General features: G+C 40.5%; 1 protein-coding gene across 5 annotated transcripts in view; it reads right to left on the bottom strand.

Moving 5' to 3' along the window:
- Nucleotides 1-22,620, bottom strand: part of Adgrg2 (adhesion G protein-coupled receptor G2) — a 117,878-nt gene that overhangs the window by 40,252 nt on the left and 55,006 nt on the right. For 3 of the 5 annotated variants that reach the window (XM_059250468.1, XM_059250470.1, XM_059250466.1), the window contains exons 4-7: nucleotides 5,391-5,426; nucleotides 2,687-2,725; nucleotides 2,557-2,580; nucleotides 424-462 (exon numbers count right to left, since the gene is read on the bottom strand). In XM_059250468.1, the coding sequence (XP_059106451.1) occupies nucleotides 424-462; nucleotides 2,557-2,580; nucleotides 2,687-2,725; nucleotides 5,391-5,426 (138 nt within the window). The remainder of the gene's footprint in view (nucleotides 1-423; nucleotides 463-2,556; nucleotides 2,581-2,686; nucleotides 2,726-5,390; nucleotides 5,427-22,620) is intronic. The other 2 variants (XM_059250469.1, XM_059250467.1) reach the window with 1 other exon arrangement.

The raw sequence follows: 22,620 nt of genomic DNA on the forward strand, positions 1-22,620 counted from the left end.
TATTCTGCAGAAGGGTAATTATATATAAATAATTGCAAATGAAATGTATATATATCATATATATATGTTCAAAACTGAAAATTACCAAATTACTAACAATAATAGTCTTAGTAAAGTAACACTAAAGATTTCCCTATATTCTGGATTTTATGAGCTAATATGCATTGCTATGATATACAAAAGAGAACAAATGTTATTTTAAGAAGAGTGATATGGCCATAATAGGAAGTTTAGGAGTATGGTGACAACAGAATGATAGCTCGATGACAGAGTCAAAGAGCACTCATTCAAAGGTTGAACACTTAGGGAGAGAAGCAAAGGAACAAAAGAAACTTGTTCCTTTACTAATCCATCAGACCCCAAGTACAAAGAACTCAAGAAGCCACAGAAGACAATCTATGGCACTAGGAAATGTGAAATTACCTGTTTTGTTTAAAGTCGACAACACTTCTGAAGCAGCATCTAAAATAAAATAATAACAAATGGCGTAATTACTGGTATGGCTAACAAATGTGACTCTTTCCAGATTCCTTAAACACTTCAATTTCCCTGAAATCTAGACATTAGAGTTTTGCAAAATCTAACTGGTACTAGCCAACGCACTGTCCCCACACCCATTCTCTGTTCTTCAGCCCCAAGATGAATTTGAGTACACATTTATTCTTTGAGAATGTATTTTCTGAATGTCTGTTGTATGTGTAACACATAGCAACACTCCAATATTTATTAGACTTAACTTTTCCCATTTATGCTATTTAATATTTTTGCCCCATGGCAGAAAAGGGGATGGAAAGATTGTAAGAGACAGAGGTCAAGGAGGACAAGAGTGAAACAGAATCTTCTGGACATGACAGGACTCCTGCACTCATGAACTCACACAGCTATGGCTACCTGGACAGGATCAGCCCAGTTAACATTCTAGCATGGAATGAGAAGGGCTTCATGAGATCCCCCTACCCCTAATTGAGGAGCTATGGACAGCTGATGCTTTTGGGGGAGAGAGAGAGACAACTTTGTTTAAGGGTTGACCACCCTTCAGCGGATGGCTCCATGTTCAAGACTATATGGGCAGCACAAAGTGGAGTTGATGGGTTATTAAATTTCTTAAAAAGAGGACACGAAGTTGGGGTTGGATAGGGAGATGGGGGTGGACCTGGAAGGAGTTAGTGAGGAGAGTGGAGGGTGATTGTGATCAAAATACATTGTGTGGAATTACCCCAAAATTAATAAAAATGTTAAAAAAAAGAAAAAAAATTGTCCTTTTCTCTCCATGTTAATGAGAAATCCCTCATGGACATGTAATTTATAACATGAATAACAACTTTAATAGCCCTGGGGATGCCTAGTAGCTTTCACCAGTGGCACATTCTTACAAAGGAAGTCAAATAATGCTAGTTTAAGTCTGGAGTTCTTAAGCATTATCAACTTTTAGGAAAATTTATTTTGATCCTATTTGATAAAAAAATCCAATTAAAATGGATTCTACAGGTATTTCTTTAAATGAAAAGAATTCTAGAATTTATTATTAGAGATGAAAGTTTAGGAAAAAATGGTATGTGGCACATGCCTGCAATCTTAACAACTGAGAGGCCAAGGCCAAGGAATTGTGAGTTTGAGGCCAGCCTGGGCGACATAGTGAGACCTCCTCTCAAAAAACAAACAAGCAAATAACTAGGCAAACACAATGCACTGTCATGTTTAAAATGTATCCATCTATACCCCACACAATAAGAAGCACTGCGGCCAAAGCTGGACTGAAGATAATCCTTCCACTGAGCAAAGTAATTACCCCCAAATCTGACAACAGTCGGTTCTTCGAATGGGGCGAATTATGAATTTAATCAGTTTCAATCAGTAAAAGATACATTTAGGATTATTTAGCTCCTTAATCACCAACCACATGGTAGAATTTTATTTTAACCAAGAGATCCTGAGAAGTGTTGGGGTTTGCCTGAAATAAGATAGAAAACTGCTTCCCCTCAGAGGGGAGAGAACAGAATGTCCTGCTCCACCTACTTCTCTGGGATATAGTGAGGTTCTTTGTTCTCTTCTCTAACATGATGAGGAGCCAGTGTTTTATTTTGTTTTTTGTTTTGTTTTGTTGTTGTTGTTGCCCATTTCATGCTATTTAAAAATCACCCATCAAGGGACTGTCTTTGAACACTGTGTCCTCCAAATTCATGCTGAATCATATTGAAGTCACTGGATGTACTTCCCACAGTTATAATCTGTCATGTCAAATTTGTTGGCATTGTGTTAGAGAGCAAATGGAATGGAGTACTTAATGAGTGGTAAATGTTTCTAGTATTTTCTAGAATAGTTACAGAGGTAGAAGGATTGTTTTTTTTTTCCTTCCATGATCACAGATATTTTATCAATTACCCAGAATAGTTACTCTTACATGTTGTCAGGTTTTAAGTTTTGGAGTGTTGGATTATATGGGATTACTTAGTGTATCCAGATATAATTTAGAGATAGAAGTCTTCATCACCACTCATTATACTGCTATTCGTATGAAGGGTTATCAATTTTCACTTGCTTCAGAAACATTCTTACCATTGAAGCTTGTAGTTTCTACCTCTTTATTTTTCCCAAGGAGAAGAAGACAAAGGTATAATTAAAACAAAAACATAACAAATTGGACTACATCTAGGCTTAAAGATTTTCAAAATCTTGCCTGGTGTACCATTGGAGTAGGGGACAAGACTGACAAGAGATGATTCAGCTGTAGAGAGAAAAAAGTAAGTGAATATTTTGAAACAATTATATTTCTTTTGAGCCAAGGTCTCAATGTATAGCCTTAGCTTGAAACAATTGTTTATGAAATTTTAAGAAGCCATAACTCTTGAGATACAATTATAAAAAGTAGAAAAAGTGCTATGAGACTCAAAATCAGTCTGCTGCACCTTTAGAATATCACGGCAATAAGTTAGGAACAAAATCAGAATAAAATAAATGATAGTTTCATTATTCTTCAGCCAAGAGAGTTCTAGAAAACATTTAAAATAACTTGTCATGGATATATTGTCATGTTGACTCTACACTATTATAATGATGCCTGCCAACTGCCAGGTCTTCCTTCCCATGGTACATTTACTGTGTGTGTGTGTGTGTGTGTGTGTGTGTGTGTGTGTGTGTGTGTGTGTGTGTGTAAAATATCATTCAATATTGTAGTACCTAGCCCATTTCTTGGCAAGCCATTTAAAAATATGGCTGCTATTAAGGCAATAAATCAAGTTATAAATTTCTTGTGGAATGACTCCACTCATGCTAGGAAGTCAAACTATTACACACATTTCACATGTTTAAATATTTAAGAGATTCAGTGGTTTTCTCTCTACCTAAACATGCAGAGAATCACAAAACACTTTACTACTGAAATAAAGCTTACAGTAGAGAACTTGATTTTCAGCTGGTATGGACAAAATCTGGGTGTGTCGAAGCACTTGGCTGGCCTTTTTCAGACTGCTTGTGGGTTGGCTAAAAACACACACACCCTGTCTGTCCCATATTCTTGCTTTCATATTTTGTCATTTACTATATTTATTCTTTTAAACAATTGCCAAGATCATTCTTGAGGAATAAGACTGGTCCTAGGCAATCCTAGTCAAAGGGTGCTTAGGAGGCAGAACAAAGTAATTGGCCAGAGCCAGTTTTTAATGAATGACTATTAATTCTTTTGGATGTTGACAAATAGTGACACAATTCAAAGAAGAGGCCTGTGGACATAGTTGTCTTCCTCCCTTGACACTACACTGGGTCTTTGCCATCTGGTTTGTGCATCACTATCCCCAGGGCACCCAGAGCCCAAGTTATGACTAGAACTCACAAAACACTACTCTCCATTCTGTACAAACAGGGTTTTGCAGACTTCGCTATGATTGCATTTGCCAAGAGCTATTCTACTAGAACAGTGGTTCCCACCCTTCCTAATGCTGTGACTCTTTAGTACAGTTCCTCATGTTGTGCTGACCCTCCCAACCATAAACATTATTTTCATTGCTACTCCATAACTGTAATTTTGCTACTGTTATGAATTGTAATGTGAATATCTGTGTTTTCCAATGGTCTTAGGTGACACCTGTGAAAGAGTCATTCAACCTCCTAAAGACTCTTGATCCACATGTTGAGAACTGCTGTACTAGAAGAAAAATACACTAGCATGCTGAACCTAGAAACTCAACAACTCGGGGCCAAGCTGACAAGGACAAGAGCTTGGGCTTTGGTGGCTTACAGTTCAGGGTTTGAATCTTTATCCATAACGTAATAACTCATGCCAATGACAGTTGTTTATTTATCGTATAGCAGGTACATGTAGTCTCTTATTTCATCTTTAACTATCCCATGAAGCAGATACTACTGTTCTCCTCAATTTACACAGGAAGAAACTGAGGCACAGAAAGGTTAAGGAACTTGCCCCAAATCTGAGCTAGTGATGGAGGTGGGAGGGTGGTGGCTTACTTAATTCAAACCCAAGAGACAGGTTGGCTCCAGAGAATGTGTTAATATGACCAAGTTTCCCCTGCTGAGCCTGTTTCCACATCTATAGAATGAACATAATGATTCCTATGCTGCAAGCCTGAGAGGAATGAGCTGCCTGAAAACTTCCAGGTACAATAGTACATGTATAAGAGATGGCTGCAATTATTATTTGATTTAGATGATTGAATGAATAACAACAGAAGTTCATTTTCACAGTCCTAAGGATGGAATATCAGCTGACTGACAACCCTTCTGAACACTTGGTATATCAGAAAGAAAACAGGTAGGACACAAAGAAGCCATGCACTACCTGTGTGATGTAGGGCAAGAAGCTGTGAAATCTTAGACAAGTTATCCAGCAGCCCTAGGCTCTGTTCTCTCACCATAAGATACTAGGATGCTAGTTCCAGCTGTCAGTCTCCCAGTAGAATACTGTTCTCAGTTCCTGTAGGTTCTAGTTATACATTTCTCTTTATTTGCCTTCCCGTTGTCATGTGTGCTAAGTTCTTAGAAGCCTCTGGAAAGATACTCTTTAAGTGAAGGTACTGAAGGAGTGTATTTAAAAGAACAGCTCACCCTGCAATTGCAACAAATCTTGGCCTGTTCAAGTCCTTGATGCTGTTCAGACTCGTGAGCCAGAATACTGAACAGAGCTGAAGCAGTTAAGCAGCTACCCAATGAAGTCCATAGTCCCTAGAGAGTTATTCCCCAGCTTGGCTAGGCAATATGGAAGGATCAATATGCCTGTCTGCTCTTGGTCTTGTTGGTGTATGTTTAAGGACAATTAATTTAACCAAGCTTCTTAAAGGAAAACAGTTTCGCTGCATCTGACCATATGTCATACTGCAGGGAGGACATTCAGAGTAATGCTTTCCTGAGATTCCCCAAAGTCATAAAATAACTCTTACCAGATGGTGATGGCAAACTGGAATTACCAGCGTTTTCTGTCAAGGAAAAAGGTGATTTCACGTTAGTTTGGTTTGTTCACATATTTGTAGGCGGCTAACATTTTTAATGGCTATGAGTGTAAATTGAGCTGCAAATGACTACCAAAAGAGGGCAGCATGTCATTTTACTACTGTTTGCCATGCCCTGTTTCAGTGTTTCAGCTCTCTACAAAGATAGCTTGTTAGTGAAGTACTCCTCCCAGCTTTTAACTCTTGTTTATGTGTGTGCGTGCATGTGTGTTTGTGCGTGTGTTAAATGCACACATGCGCATGTAGGTGCCCATGCATGTTTATGCAGAAGCCAGAAAAGAATATTGGGTATCCTCTTCTATCTCACTCCACTTTACCATTTATCTATCTATCTATCTATCTATCTATCTATCTATCTATCTATCTATCTATCTATCTATTTAGAGACAGGGTCCTTCACTGAGTCTGAAGCTCATTGTTTGGGCTAGGCTGATTAGCCAGTAAGCTCCTGGCATCTGCTTATCTCCACTCCCCAACACTGGACTTACAGGCACATGCAACCATGCTGGATTTTTATGTGGGTTCTGAGGATTTGAACTCAGGTTCTCTTGCTTTCACAGCAAGCACTCTTGAACACTAAGCCATCTCCCCATGTCCTCAATTTTTAAGCTATTTATAGTACTCTATATTCAGTGCTGTATAATACATAAATGTATAATGTACACTTCAAACTAAGGAGATGGCTAAGACTTTAAGCTGTTGTTCAATGTTCATTGAATATATAGAAAAAGTGCGCATCTGCACAAATGAAATTTTATTAACTATGCTTATTTTTGAACACAAACTTTTATTTTTGAAGTCAATGTATATTTATTTCCAGATGATACAGTTCTATACAGAAGAACCTAGAGTACACACACACACACACACACACACACACACACACACACACACACCTCCTAGAGCTGATAAATATTCAGAAAAGTAACCATATCCTGTGGTGATATTTTATTTGTGCTTTAATAAATAAAGCTTGCCTGGAGATCAGAGGAAATAGCAAGCCATTTTAAGTAAACAAAGAAGTCAGGCAGTGGTAGCACACACCCTTAATCCTATCACTTGGCAGGCAGAATCTCTGTGTGTTCAAGGCCACACTGGAAACAGAGTCAGGTGTGGTGGCACACACCTTAAATTCCAAAACTAGTTAACCATAAAGATTCAGAGGTCTGTACAGACAGACAGGAAGTGACAGAGCTGGGCAAGAAGAGGAAGTGATGTAGCTGGGCTAAGAGAGACAATGAGAGAACAGAACAGAAAAGGCATATAAACGTGAGTATACAGGAAGGAAGTCTCTTTGGAAGCTGGAATACAAACTTTTTACTCTATTATACCATCTCTTTCTTCTGAGTTGGACTAAATCAGCCACCTTTGGGTGAATAAACTACAAGAACTGCTGAGTTATTTGTTTTGGGAAAATGCTCAGATCCCTTAAAAGAAAACAGTTCTATTTTTTTCTGTGCAGGAAAATAATACATGCTTGGGGCTAGTGAAATGGCTCGGTGGTTAACAGCACTTGTTATTCTACAGGACCTAAATTCAATTCTCAGCACCCACATAAAAATCCAGCATGGTCATATGTTGTGGAGGCCCACAAAGGTTTCCTAGTGAGATCTGAGCTTGCTTTACCCAGCAGGTCCGCATTAGAGGATTGCTTGACCACGTGTGTGGTTACCAGCTGATTGGAAGGGGTTTGCACTTGGCTGTGCTAGGGGGAGGTCTTTTGCCCCACCCCTTGGCATTCCTATAAATAGCTGTTTAGAAGAGACAAGAGGGGCCGGTGGATAAAGATCCAGGCCCTCCCAAGGCTATCCTGTGTTTCTGTTTCTCTCCCCTCTATCTTTCTATCTAATATCTCTTATCCCTGTCTCCTCAAGAGTACCCTGTCATAAAATCTGGGAGCCAGTCGCCCAGATAGATGGGCTCCCATAATATGTGCCTGTAACCCCAGTGTTGGAGGGGCAGAGACAGATAGATCCTAGAAGCTCACTGGCCAACCAGCCTAGCCCAGGCAGTGAACCTATGGAGGCAAGAAAAGGGAGTCAGGTACCCTGAAACTAGAGTTGCAGATTGATTATGAGCAAGCATGTGGGTTCTAGGAATAGAACCCAGGTCCTCTGGAAGAGCAGCCAGTGCTTTTAACTGCTGAGCCATTTATCTAGACCTAAAGCTAGACATATAAATTGGTTATCCTTTCCTTTTTCTTTTGGCATAGTTTTCCCTTTGGACATCGGTTTACTTTTTCTATGTCTCAGAACTCTTAGTATGATGTTCCACATCATCCTTCATGGTCCAATATAGCTATCTCCCCACATCTTACATGCCTTATGTTTTTCTGGGTACTAGCCTGGGTTTCTCTGAGGGTCTGCCCCAACTCACTTCTCATTGACAATAAAGATGGGGTTGTCACTTCCAATGAGTCATATATTTGAACTCCATGCCACTCATAGGAGACAAAATATTTCCATTGTTAAAAAGATTCATAAACAAAGAAAGAAAAAATTAAGGTTTTTTTTTCAGATTTTCCTTTGGAAACCTATAAAGCAAGTTTTAAACTATTACTAATTTATTGAAGTCTTGATTTAAACCCATAAACAAAATTATTGGAATCTGTCTATAAAATTTACTTAATATGAATCTCTGATGATTTTTTACTGATGAGTTTTTAAAAATGAAGTCCATATATTCCAATTATGGTGAGAATAAATTTATAATGGAAGCCAAACAGAGCCTGAAAAATAGAAAACTCAAGAAAATAGTTCTATGGATGGAGACTCCTCTATATCACCTCCTTAGCACTTACTTGTTTTCAATATTATTGTCACCACTGCCCAAACTCTAGTGTCACATGTTCTAGCATGGTGTCAGTACTGCCATATGATTGTCCCATTGTCATTGCCTCTCAAACTCAATGTATCCAAGAACTCAGCCTTCATCACCCCACTGAATTTTAATATTGTATCTCTTCTTGAACTTAGTATTGCTGCTAACAGTGGCTAAGTCATTCATGTTGGAAATGTAAGTGCATTGGTTTCTTCTCACATTACTGCTCTAACAAGTTACCACGAAGTTAGTGGCTTACATTACAAATTTGTTAAGGAACTCACCAGATGAAAATCAAGTGGATGACAAACTGCAGTCCTATCTGGAAGCTCTGGAGATGAATCCACTTCCTGCTTATTTGGGTTATTGGCAAACTGGTTTTTTTTTTTGTAGTTGTAGGACTGAGGTCCTCATTTTCTTACTGGCTATAGACTGAGGGCCATTCAAAGTCTGAGTCGTGTTTCCTGGCTCTTGGCTCATCTGTCTATCTTCAAAACCAGCAATGACAGGATAGAGTAGGGAAGTTCTCATATGCTATCATACTGTCACTTTAACTCACATCATTTGACTGGGTTTAACCAGGCAATCTATGATAATCTCTGCATCTCATGGTTTTTAATGCTAATTACATCTGGAATGCCCTTTCCACAATGTAAATTTTAGCCTTGTCTTTTAAAACTGGAAGTTTTAGATTATGACACCTTTATGGCGATTCTCTGGCTCTCTAAAGTATTCTTTGGCTACAGAAGCTGATGGAGATGGCTGGCTCCTCTTTATATCTTAAAATATTTATTGGCTACATCATGTACTTGGCATTTGGACATGTTCTTGAACATTTCTACTGTGTCTTAGGCTGGATAAGTTATAAACAATGGAAGTTTATTTGATTCAGGAGCTGAAAAGATAGCTCAGGGATTAAGAGCATTTGTTGATCTTGCAGAAGACCTGGGTTCTATTTCCAACACCCATATGATGGTTCACAAACTCCTATCATCCATGGGCAGCAAATACATGGTGCATATACATACACACAATCAAAACACTCACACATAAAATAAAATGGATAAATCTTTTTAAAAAGTTTATTTGATTCATATTTCTGGGGTTTGGGAAGTACAAAATTTGAGAGGCTACATCTGGTGGGGGTCCTCCTGCTGCATCATAAAATGGAAAAAAGGCAAGTGGGCTCACAAGAGAAAAAGAGTGGTAATTGCTGTGTGAATGACAATGATACATTCAAGAGGGTGGGGCCCTCATGACTTAAACACCTTTCAAATACCCCACCTCTCAATAACATCACAAAGGCAAGCAAATGTCAATATGAGTTCTGCGGGGGGTGGGGGGGTGGGGGTGGGGGGTGTCATTCTAATCATAGCATACTGTATGTCTTGTTTTCTCAATTAGATGCTAAGTAGCTTGATGCTTTATCTATTATCCTCCAGAAGTCCAGGCCAGTGTCATGGATCTTGTAACTATTCAAAAATATCTTTGTTTTGACTGATAAAATTATTAAGAAATCTCTATCACAGTAGAGCACTTGCCTACCATGTGCAAGGTCCCAGGTTTGATTCTTAGCACCAAAATATTTAACATGCATACATACATAACTGAAAAAGAACTCTCTATCAGCCAGGAATCAAGTTATGAACTTATCACAGGTAGATAAAGAGAAAATTAACTCAGTGCAAAGGTAGAGGGCTGGAACAATCTTCTAGGACTGAAGGAAGAGACATGAAGTAGAAGCAGAGACCATGGAGGGATGGGGGGTGCCCAATGAGCAGGGAATCATGGAGGAGGCAAATCTACTATCAGAGATATGGGCAAGTCAATCAGAGAAGGAAACACACACACACACACACACACACACACACACACACACACACACTTGTTCTTTTCCTCTTGCACTCTAGTTACTTTTTCATTACCATATAATGGCTAAACCTAGCTGGAAGCCAGTTGACAAGGGGTTATTCTCTGTGTTTCAAAGCATCAGGAGGGAAGGATGGACAATGGAACTCAGAATGAGGCAAAGTGATCTAGGCAGAGTCCATAAAGACTTGAGAATACTTCTTGGATGACTATTATTCAGAATGTGATGTGTGGAATAGTAGTTATGTCTGACAATCAGCAGAGAGATCATGTAATGGATCTTGCAGATGTGTGTTGAATTGTCCATCCAAATTCATAGCAAAAACAATGTTAAAAGTCCACACTTATGAACCCCCATTGCGTAGAGTGATAACTTCAACAACATACCCACAATTGACTCTTCCTCTTTGCTTAATGTCCTCTCTCTGATCCCTGATACCACTTTCCAAATAAACTACCTGCACCCAAGTCATGGAAGGCCATATCTGAGTGCTGCTGAAATGTTCATGTTCCTCTCTGCTGTTGGGGTAGACATTAAGTTTTCTAATGTGAGATGGCTGTCTTAAAGTTGTGGCAATGCCAATGAATCTTCCAACACACCATCCCTTAAACTGGATGGGAACAAGACTTTCTCTTCCAAAAGTGACTCTATAAAAGATACAACTAGGCCCCCTTGCAGGAATACTTTTTACTCAACTGAAACTCCTCCAGATTGGATTACTATTCCATAGGGAGATGATCAAAAATAAGCCACCACGCCTAGGCACTATTATATGGGAACCCTAAACAAAACAATATTTTTGATATTCTATTGACTTTTCAGGACCTAGAACAACAAACGCTCTTCCAGAGACCACCTTTTCAGATTTTACTATACAAGCAAAAAGATTAATAAGGGCATTTCAAATTTGGCACATCCTAAGCTTGTTTACTTGATCTGTGACTGTCTCACATCATACTGCTCAATAAGTACTCTTACATAACATATTTGTTAGAAGATTAATAATGACATCACCAAAGAAAACTTTAGCTCTTAGCTGATGGAACTTCCTGAGGAGAAAACAGCCATTCTAGGTAGGCTTTCACCATGATAGGAAGAAGGTGAAATGTGTTATTGATCCTGTAGGGCCCAACTCCTGCTCTTCCTCCAGCTTCACACACAACTAGCCCACCCTCTTAGTCCTTTATCTTCCAGAACTGAGCAGACATGAGGCATCAGCCATTCTGTAGCTCAGGCACGTTTACAATTATCATCAGCCTCATATGATTACTATAAGGGAGCTATGAGGCCTACAATGAGGCCTTTTCCATGGATCCTTCAGATATACAGTGCCTCAGCCAGATGCATGTTTAGTTTTGTGATGAGTGGTCACATTTCCATGGGACATCCACATTACCTAGGTAAAAGGCAACACAAACTAACATGAGGTTCATTCGGTTCCCATGGGCTACAGTTTATACCCTGTGGCTTCCAGTTCTTCTTGTTCTCCTTTCCTAACTGCCTGCCCTATTAATGTTAAGTTCCAGTGCCTGCTCTGGAGGAAAGCAGTTTCATGAAGTTTCAATCATCTCTCACAGTTTGATTCAGTCAAATCCCTGTAGCAAATCCCTTGGGGAAGGGGAAAGGGAAAGTTAGGTGTGTGTGTGTGTGTGTGTGTGTGTGTGTGTGTGTGTGTGTAAGACAGAGAAAGAGAGAGAGATGCTAACTTAGTTGTTGTATGTGATTTAACCCAGCTTATATAGTTTGAAACACAAAACTTCTATAACAATTATATTATATAGTCTACAGTTGTGCTGTTCAATATGGCAGCCACTAGTTTCATGTAACAATTAAAATTTAAATTAATTAGGCAGGTAGTTCTTCTGTTGTGGCCATGTCTCCTGTTCTGTCTGTAGTATACAAAATACTCTTGTATTTTTTCCTAAAAGCAATTTAAACTAGTTAAATACAATAAAAACTTCAGTGCCCTAGTCAAGGTTGAAGTGCTTGGCAGTCACACGTGGCTGGTGGCCACAGCATTGAGCAGACAACAGATATAGAGCACTTCATCTTCACAAAAAGGTTTCTAGCAGACAGTGCTGGTCTGTGGCGCTAATGGCTTGTATCCACTCACTCACAATGAATCAAGTGCATTACAGGCATCAGCTTTATATGTATTAAGGCACAAAGCTCTGTGACATAGGTGCTACCACTTTACAGAAAAGGAAACAAACGCAAGGCTTAAGGACTTTGCTAAACTCAGAGGTTAAGATTTGACCCTCAAATGTCCAGGGCCTAGACTTCTTAACCTTATGCTCACACTGTGACCTGGCTTGATACAAAAGGAGTAGTGGACTCTGCTGAATCTTCCTGTACTCAAAGAGCTCAAGTTCAGATATTGGATATCTCAGTAAAGGTCATAACAGAATCCTATGTAGACAAGTTTCTAAACAATTTTATTAAATAAAAAACACAGAGCCAAATACAGAGGTGCAAGCCATAGAGATCAGAACAATAGCCTCCAACTAATCTTAGCTCACCACGTCGCCATAGCTTCCCAAGAGAGCCTCTTCCTGTCTAACCTGCACCTTTATTACCTTCCTGTTCTGCCTTCTCATTGGCTCTAAGCCCAGCCACATGACTTCCTCATCACTGCCTGTCTATACAAACCTCCAGGTCCCTATGGTTGATACTGGGATTAAAGGCATGTGTCACCATGCTTGGCTGTGTCCTTGAACACACAGAGATCCTGCCTGCCAAGTGATCAGATTAAGGGCGTGTGCTACCACTGCCTGACTTCTGTTTATGTCTGACTATGACCTCTGATCTCCAGGCAAACTTTATTAACATACAAATAAAATATCACATTTCAGCACAAATAAAATATCACCACACTCCTACAGTTTCCTTAGGGCATATGAATTTGGGTTTTTATATGATCTCTAGGAGGAAAGGATGTCTATCTCACCTCATTCTACCTTCAATGGTAGAATAAGATATACCAATAATCCTGGTTAGAAGGGCCAAGTTAGGTGTATTAGTTAAGTTATTGGGAATTGTGATAAACTCGCAAATCTCAGGGGCTTAAAGAAATAGAAGTTTGTTTTCCATTTACAAAATTCAATAAGCAACCTCAAGTAGAGAGCTGAGGGTGGGGGGATTAAGGGGAGGGTTATTGTTCAGGGAGGCAGATTGACAGAGGACCTGCTTTCTTCAATGTGAAGAGCCCAAATTTGCTGGGGACAGCACCATCTAGGGGGACAACCAGGAAAAGAGATCCATATGTTTGTTTGTTTGTTTTTGAGACAGGGTTTCTCTGTGTTGCCCTGGCTGTCTGGAACTCAGAGATCCACCTGCCTCTGCCTCGCAAGTGCTGGGATTAAAGGCCTGTGCCACCACTGCCCAGCAAGAGTGATAATCTTAAAGGACGTTAAGCCACCTGGTCTGACAATGCTCCCCACAAGAACCATAGACTCACAAAACCCCCATACCAGGCATGAGAAACCTCCTTCCAAATGGTCGGTCAGGTGATTCCTAAAACAATATAGATTATAGATGTAGCCCTTGGTTGATTCTCAGGGATTGAGGATGGGCCCCTATTGTTGAAGGCACTACACAGTTAGGACTCAGGACTAGGAATTATTTGAGCTGGATCTAACCTGAAAGCCTCCTTCCTGTGGTCTAGTATCTATGGTACCAGAAAATACTATGTAAGCTGCCAAAGGAGGGAAGCAATTAAACAATCCAGTTGCAATGCCTATGAACCAGGGCAATGACCAGCATTTCAGGATATGTATACATAAAGGTGCAATAAGTGGCGCTCACATGGTGGTGGTAGCCAACAGCTGTCTAATTGGACTTAAGGCCCATTCAACAGGAGGGGAATCATGTCTGGTACTGGAAACCTAGCTAGCTTCTCAGGGCTAGTGAGTCCGCAGGCCTTAGAAAAGAGTCTACTACTGCCATTTTGCTAGACCAGCCTAACTCCTTACTACATTCTAAATCTTTATCCTTATACCTGCAGATAAGTATAGCTACCTCCCCGCATCAAAGAAGCCTCTCCTTACTTCAAATGGAGACCATCACAGCAAACTACACTAGACACACAAGAGAGAACAAGAAATTATGGGAAGTCCAGACCCAATGGATACATCTACATTGGGATCCTATATCTACGGCTCTGGGAATATTGAAGAAGAAGGCACAGAAAGATCATGAAAGCCAGAATTCCAGGAAGCCTGTCACCTGCTGTGAAACGGTCTCTCCTAGAAATGGTTGCATACACAAGACTAGAACAATGGCAACATTAATGGACATGCTAATGTGGAAGAGGAAAATTTTCAGGTCCCACCCATAGACAAAGAACTACAGGTAACTACTGAGAGAAGGAGAATTAGCCTCCCCCAGGGGTGAACCCCTTTATTGGTTGTCCAATGCAGAGTGGACAGCCCTGAAACCATATACAAACAGCAAAAGTGGACTTATAGGTTGTATTTGTATATTGTGCATATATATGTGTGTGTATATTATCATATATACATGCATGTATTGTTATATGTATATATGTAACTATATATATGTAACACTAACAACCAAAGAAACAGAGGCTATTAACTGGAGAGTGGGGGCCATGGGAGGGGTTCGAGGGAGGGTACCTAGGATGAGCTAGTGGGAGGAAAGTGAAAGGAAAAGTGATGTAATTTTATTTCAATTAAAATATATTTTTAAAAAATTAAAGAGTGAAATTCAGTAATTTATGCCCATTAAACTAATGATAGGATAAGATTAATGCCAAAATCAATGTCCCTAGCCACCATTTTCTCTCTTATTCTTTGTCATGACATTGACAAGGTCAAAAGTCAAGCAATCAGTATGAATGGAAGGGTTCCTTTCCATTTTCAGCCTGAATATGAATTCCCCTTTCTTTGTGATTTGCCCTCCCAGATTTGTTGCCAGCAAACCACCAGACCATAGTTCTTCCAGGAACCTCAAGAGGGGGCCTACCATGTGATGAGCCAAATCTGTTAACAACTAATGTGCTGCTAAAAACCACTAAGACAGGTTGAAATTACAGATATTCCCACTTAAGAGGGGGAAAAAGCCTATTTAGTTGGAAAAGTATTTTTATACATGCCTGTTTTGATGCCACATTTAACCCTTAATTCTTGCTGCTATATTTACATGTGAAAGACTCTTATCAGGCCCCTATGCCTATGTAAATTGGTAGTTTCTATCCTAATGGTTTTTTCTATGGTCAAAACAGGACAGCATATGTTTTAGGGTTTCTATTGCTGTGAAGAGACACTATGACCACAGCAACTCTTATAAATGAAAACATTTAATTGAGGTGGTGGCTTACAGTTTCAGAGGTTTAGTCCATTATCATCATGACGGGGAGCATGGTAGTGCACAGGCAGACGTAGTGCTGGAGAAGGAGCTGAGAGTTCTTACATCTTGACTCACAGGCAACAGGAAGTGGTCTGTCTCACTGGGCATGACTTGAGCATATATATATATATATATATATATATGAGACCTCAAAACCTGCCTCCATAGTGACACACTTCCTCTAACAAGGCCACACCTCCTCCATCAAGGCCATACCTCCTAATAGTGCCACTCCCTTTGGGGGCCATTTTCTTTCAAATCATCACACTATGTAAAAAACTAAACATGATGGTCACAACATTGTTGCAAAAGCATCTTAATTAATCTTGGTGGTTTTTCATTTTTTTTTATGGCATTGTGACCTTGCTCACATGAGATCTCTTATCATGGGCTTTGAACATCTGGAACTCCTCAATTTCAACAATCCATAACGCTGACTTGATAATTCTCTGTCCATGATTAAAGTGCCCATGACCATTTATTTCCAATGTATGAATGAGCATACTTACTAAGAAAGCCCTTCAGTGTGACTAAGAGACTGGGTGTTCCAGGGAAAATGACTTGATCATGCCTCTGTCTTGATGAAGATCCTAGCATTTCTGTTTATATTTTCTTGCTTGCAAAATGGGGTTGATCACGTTGAATGAAATTATAAACTACATTTACAAATCATTTTATCATAACAGTACCAACCAAACATTGTAATTACTGTTCATTCGGATTGTATTTTTCTGTGTTTCTGGATGAAGTTTATCTTTATATAATAAAGTGGACATTTTTCCCTTTGTGAAAATAATGTGGTATCAGTAATTTATAGAGGATATTCAAAACATAACGATGTTTATCCTATGATTCACATGTTATAGGAATTCTAGTCTAACTATGAAACATCTTTATTTATTATCTAATGTTTGACTAGTGGGAATATCCACAAGAACACTACCTAGTTCAAGTTGAAGAAATAGTAGGTAATTTGCCCTACTTTTTTTAAAATCCCAAATGTTGAAGGCCTACTCTGTGTCAGGTGCTGAAGTTACAGTAAGAAACAAAGCAAACGCTCTGACCTCCAACAGTTTCTATTTGGAAAATTTCTCAGGAAATCAGACTCATTGTCTCCTGCTTATACACCCCCAATGCAGAATTTGTTAGATGGTACTGTGAGTCTGGTTTTGATTAATTACAAAACATATTTCAAATTAACAACAAGCAAAAGTGTTCATGTAGTTGGAAGGCAATACAGCTGTGTGGCCAATTCTTATCCATCCAATTAATGATACCATCATAAGCCACTTAAATTTACTTCTTGAAGCAAGAGTGCTGTACATCTTGTATTTTCATTTTTCTCCTTAAATTAAAAATAACTTGATATTGTACTGAATATTATAGTCCTATGAAAGAACTTTGAATTTCTAAAAGAAAAACAGAAGAAAGGGTATGGACCAAACAAGACATCATGTAAAAGACTAAACATGATGGCCATAGCATCATTGGGAAAACATCTGTACCATATCTTGGTGGGTTGTTTTCATGGGCCCATGATCTTACTCACATGAGAGCTCTTGCTAACTGAACTAAGGGTGTACCCCTTCTCAAGGTATATTTTACTAACATGCTCCCCTGGAACATCAGCATAATTGCCAGGAACTGAAATCAGTGGAACTATGGCTTTCATTCCTTTAGGGCTTTCTTAATCTTTACCCAGTGCTTGGCGGGGGGGGGGGGTCCGTATTACAAATCCATCCCAGAATGAATCATGGCAAAGTCATAAAAATCATGTTCATGTGCCTCAGTGAGTAAACAGTGGGGAAGCAGTTAAGAACACAAGTTCTAGGGTCCTACCATCTCCACTTGCTAGCTGTGTGAACTTGGAAGTGACTGAAACTTTCCAAGCCCCAAAAAAGCACTTCTGGCAGTCTGACACACACAGGGGTTTTGGGAGCTTTTCCTGATCTTGATGTTTCTTTCTGGGCCCCCATCTTCCCATTTGTAAAGTGAGGACTAACAGAAGTTTCTCTACCTCAGTGAGATAACATGCACCAAAATATTTTGTAAATCATGAAGACCTATAGAAATGCAGTCATGTTGTTGCTGCTACTGTTGTCAACAGTGGTGCTTTGAACTATGGCTACTGAATTATACAAAGAGACACTAGGACTTCCATAAAGGGCCAGGCACTTACCAGTCAGCAAGAACCACTCTAGATTTTTTTTTTTTTTACCAGTTTTGAAGCCAAAAGATTTGTTGGTCTCATTGTAACTTTAAAAGCCTTTAAAATTTGCTCATGTTAAAAACAATCTTTATTTTTAAAAATTATATGACTGTTGCAGAATAGAATATTTGTTTAACTATGTAAAGACGTGTTACATTTGTTTATGCTGCATTTGTTTAACTATGTAAAGATGTGTTGCGTTTGTTTTACCTTGCCTACCTAAGACACCTGATTGGTCTAATAAAAAGTTGAATGGCCAATAGCTAGGCAGTAGAGGGATAGGTGGGGTTGGCAGGTAGAGAGAATAAGTAGGAGGAGGAATCCAGGTTTGAGAGAGAATGAAGGAGAAAGAAAGGGAGACACCAGGGGCCAGCCAGGCAGCCAGGTAGCTGCCAGACATGGAGGAAGCAGGAAAGTAGGACATACAGAAAGGTAAAAAGCCCTGAGGCAAAACGTAGATGAAAAGAAACAGGTTATTTTAAGTTATAAGAGCTAGTGAGACAAGCATAAGGGTGAGCATTCATACCTAATAGTATGTATCCTTGTCATGATTTGGGGGCTAGCAGTCCAAGAAAGCCTGCTACGTATGGTTTGGGGGTTGGGGACACAGAGCAGTGGAAGAGCACTTGCTCAGCATGAACAGAGCCCTGGATTCAATCTCCATCACAGTCTAAAGAAAAAGACTTTGAATTATTTTCACTTTTATAACCAGAACTTTGAATAGGAGTCATCCTTTAGATGGGATCACAGAGATGAGTGGCTCCAGGTCCTGCTAGAATCACTTAGGTCACGTTAAAGAAGCCTAGTAGCCAGGCTCCATACTCAGACCAATGGCATAAGGATCTCTGGGGGTAGATACAGATGGCAGGCTTTCTTTCAAAAAGTCCCCAGGTGATTCCATGGAACAGCCAAATTTGAGAGCCTGGCTTAGATAACAAGCAACTCAGATATCACACAGAATTCTCAGAATGGCAATATGTCCAAGACAGAACCTCAGGTCCCCCAAAATCCAGGACAATGAATTAAGAATCTGAGCACCTTAAGGCTGGCTGGCTGAACTCACGGATTGTTAAAAAATCTCAATGGGTCCTCGGGTGAGATCATGCATCCTATGAGGAGGGAAAACACATCTTTCAACAGGAATCCTTGGCAAGGTACAGCCTCTTTACTGAGGTCTGTATGTTTGAAGGGGTAGCATGTGTTCTACTGGAACTCACTGGATTCAGACAATAACACTGATGATATATGAGCTGTGGGGAAAGGAAAGGTCCATGCCTTAGAATATCTCTAAGCTTTAGTCTATGGTCACAAATCAATTCCAATCAGCTAACTACAATCAAGAGATAGAAGATGTTATCCTTACCCTGAAGTACCTGGATAGATGAAACCAGAAGGAAGAGTCCAATTCAGGATATGCTAATGGCCTTCTACAATTCCTAGCACGGTATAAACATACCTTAAGTGTCTACTATGTATGACTTTTAGCATGCCTTAAAGTTTATAGACATAACTTCCATTAATGTCTAGAATCCCTTCACCTTGTTTTGGTGCTTTCATTACACAGACAGAAGAGGGAAGAGATCCTGAAATCTGATGACCGAAAGCAGCTTTATTGGGTCCAGCCATGTAGCTCAGCAGTAAAGCACTGACATATACTGCACATGGCTCTGTCTCAAGCCCCAACACCACACACACACAGAAGTATCGTTGCCTCCCTTGTGCTAAATGGTCCCCAGTGATTTCGATGTCAATCGGAGAAGTGCAAGATCTTTGTTTTCCTCTTGTTTCTTCTCCTACTCAAGATGGCACCCAGGCTAGGAATGGGGCACAAGGGAAAGGCAGTGTGAACCTGTGAATTCATCTCCTGCTCAGCCTGAAGTTCTCAGCAGCCTCTACAGAGATCTCTCACCCTGGAGGGTTCCTCCATGTGATGGCTGAGTTGGACTGTCGTCTTGATGAGATTTACAATCGCCTTGAAAGCAAACCTCCGAGCATGTCTGTGAGAAAGTTTCTGAATCCGGTAAATTGGGGTAGGAAGAGCCACCTTAAATGCAGGCAGCACCATTTCAGAGGTCAGAATCTTAGAGTAAATAAAAAGGAGAAAGCAAGCCAAACAGTAGCAATCATAACTGTTTCTTAACTGTGGGTACAATTTAACCAGCTGCCTCAAGCTCCCATTGCCATGACTTCCCTGCCATAATGGACTAGACCCTGGAACTGTGAGTCAAAACAAACTTGTCCTGGTCCCCCTGTCCCCCTTATCTGTATTTTGTCACAGCAATAGGAAAAATAACTAACATGCTCAGTATCTAATTGGCACCCAGTGCTAAAGGATGCACCTAGTGGCCCATGGTCTTTTCTCTTCGAATCCTATCCAACCTTGGGTAAGTTACTTTCAGCTATCACTACCAAGTATCCTTCATCAGGCATCTGGCTGGGTTCTTCATGCCGTAGTCTTTGCTGCCTTGTCTCTTCCCATGGCTCTCAACACAGCCACTCATTAGGAACACAAGAGCCATTTAGAATCCCTGCCCACCACACAAGAGCTAAGAGCGACGTGGGGACACTGCCCCTGGGCTTGTCTTTGCCTAAATACAGTTCCACCAGTCCTCAGCTCTATACTTGTGCTGTGTTAATATACAGGCCCTTCAAGGACTTCTCACAGGAGTTTAAGTAAAAAGTGGGATACAGTGTCCTCTGCTACCAGCACTCCCTATAATCTATTCAGAATCTCTATAATTCCTTGTCACCATTTTACCTTCTAGGGAGAGTCACAGCCCAACAGATGTGACTTCATGCCTGGTTTAGGGCTAGGATTTGGGGAAGTTGTGAGATTAGCTGAGCTTCTGATCCATTAGATGTCATGGTGAAATGCATAATTTCAGTTTTACAGGCACAAGGTGGAGATAGAGGAAGGAGGGCGGCACTGGGTTTGGTAGTAGAGGATCACTGCCTAAGAAGACAGGTGTCATCATCTCAGCTCACCTACTGCTTCACTAACATCTTCCCTGCAAGGAAGAATGGACACTGGAGAACAAAGCATGAGAGGGTAAGAGGAAAGACAGTGACGGCTGGAGAAGGGGAATTGTAAAGCAACTTATCATCAGAAATGGCTGCAGCACAGGGAGATCTCCAAAGCTGGGATTCTAGCTTATGAGCTCACCAAGCTCTTTCAAATGTGTAATTGTTTCCAAATGGCAGAAATGAAATTATAACCATCTTCCACTATTATGTCAGTCACCCTCTGGAAAATAGAATAGTTGCACCTAAAAGGAGACCTCCTTAAAAGACAAGAAAGAAATAAGGCATTAGCCCAGGAAGGAAGAACTAGGGAATGGAGATGAGTAGTGACCCACCAGCACTGATTTGGGCTTCCAAGAGACTGAAAATGAATCTCATGAAAATCACCTAGCAAGACAACTGGATGTGTTCAAGTCTGAGGATTCTTTCAGTTGGCTGGTGGCCTCACAAGAGTGTCAGCCCCACATATCCCTGCTGACAAGAGCGACTGAGTCATCTCTCAGGCTTCCAGAGTGAAGCTACTGTGTTTGCACTCTAGAGCTGAGGAGCCATTGGTCTCTAGTAGCTTGCCCCGGTGTTTCCTCTCTTCCTCTCCAGGTCTCAGTGGCAGGTTTAACTCTAGTCTCAGACACTTACTGCCCAGATCTTCATGGCCCCATGACTCTGACCAAATGACTTAATTTTTTTTTTTTTGATACACAGTTTTCTCATCTGTAAACTGGAGAGAAAAAGATACCCACCGTGAAGAGTCTGGGAGAAAGATACATGAGGTAACGTTTACCATCACTAGAAAAGCCTGGCACAGAGCAGGTTCTAAGTATGCATTAGTCTACCCATTATGTGGGAGGCCTGCTCCCACTTTTTCCCCAGGGTATTTTTGAGGAGGGAGGAGCGAGAAATATTTAGATAGAAAGGAGAGAAACAGACAGAAGCACAGGATAACCTCAGGAGTGCCTGGATCAATATTCACCAGCCCCTCCTGTATCTTCTAAAGGGCCTTTTATAGGAATGCCAAGGGGTGGAGCAAAAGACCTCCCCCAGCACAGCCAAGTGCAAAACCTTCCAATCACCTGGTAACCATGCATGTGGTCAAGCAATCATCTAATGCAGCCTTGCTGGGTAAAGCAAGCTCAGATCTCACTAGGAAACCTTTGTGGGCCTCCACACCATTATCCCTCCAGTCTTCTTTCCCACTTGGCACTGAGGATGCACCACAAGACCTGGAGTGCACAAGAAGTTCATGATCAACACAATCCTAGGTGGCACCCATCAGAAGGAGGGATAAAGAGAGAAGGGTACATTGGAGAAAGAGATCTGTGAGATCTCTCTTCGACTTCATAGATGAAGGATTAGTTGGCTGAATGTTGAAGGGGAATGTGTTTTCAAACAGAGGTGGGGAGGTGACCCTAATAAGTAAGAGAGAGCATTTGAGTGAAACAGAGAGGAGCAAAGCCAATAATGAAAACGTTAAGGAGCAGGTGAATACTATGAGCATGAGGTGCAATTCAAATGAGGAACTCTAAGAGACAATGAAGAACATTCTTCAGTACTATCCTGCCAAGGGACAAGGAAAATAAAACTTTCTTGTTGTTTTGGGGCAGCAAGAACTCCCTTATAAAGCTCTGGCTGGCCTTGAACTTGTCATCCTCCTGTCTCAGTTCTTCAGTGGGAGATGTGGCACTCTGAGGTAACTGAATGATCTGAACCAACCTCTGTTCAGTGAGTTTCATCATTAGGGATTCTATCATTGTTTATTTTTATTGTATAGATGCACAGCCAAGCAACAGAGTCTCACACAACGGAGGGGTTAAGATGGCGAAAGGAAAGCCATCCATGGAGTGCACAACTATAATCTCAGCACTTGGGAGGTGGAC

Source organism: Peromyscus eremicus, chromosome X (genome assembly GCF_949786415.1).
Source record: "Peromyscus eremicus chromosome X, PerEre_H2_v1, whole genome shotgun sequence".
Classification (NCBI taxonomy): domain Eukaryota; kingdom Metazoa; phylum Chordata; class Mammalia; order Rodentia; family Cricetidae; genus Peromyscus; species Peromyscus eremicus.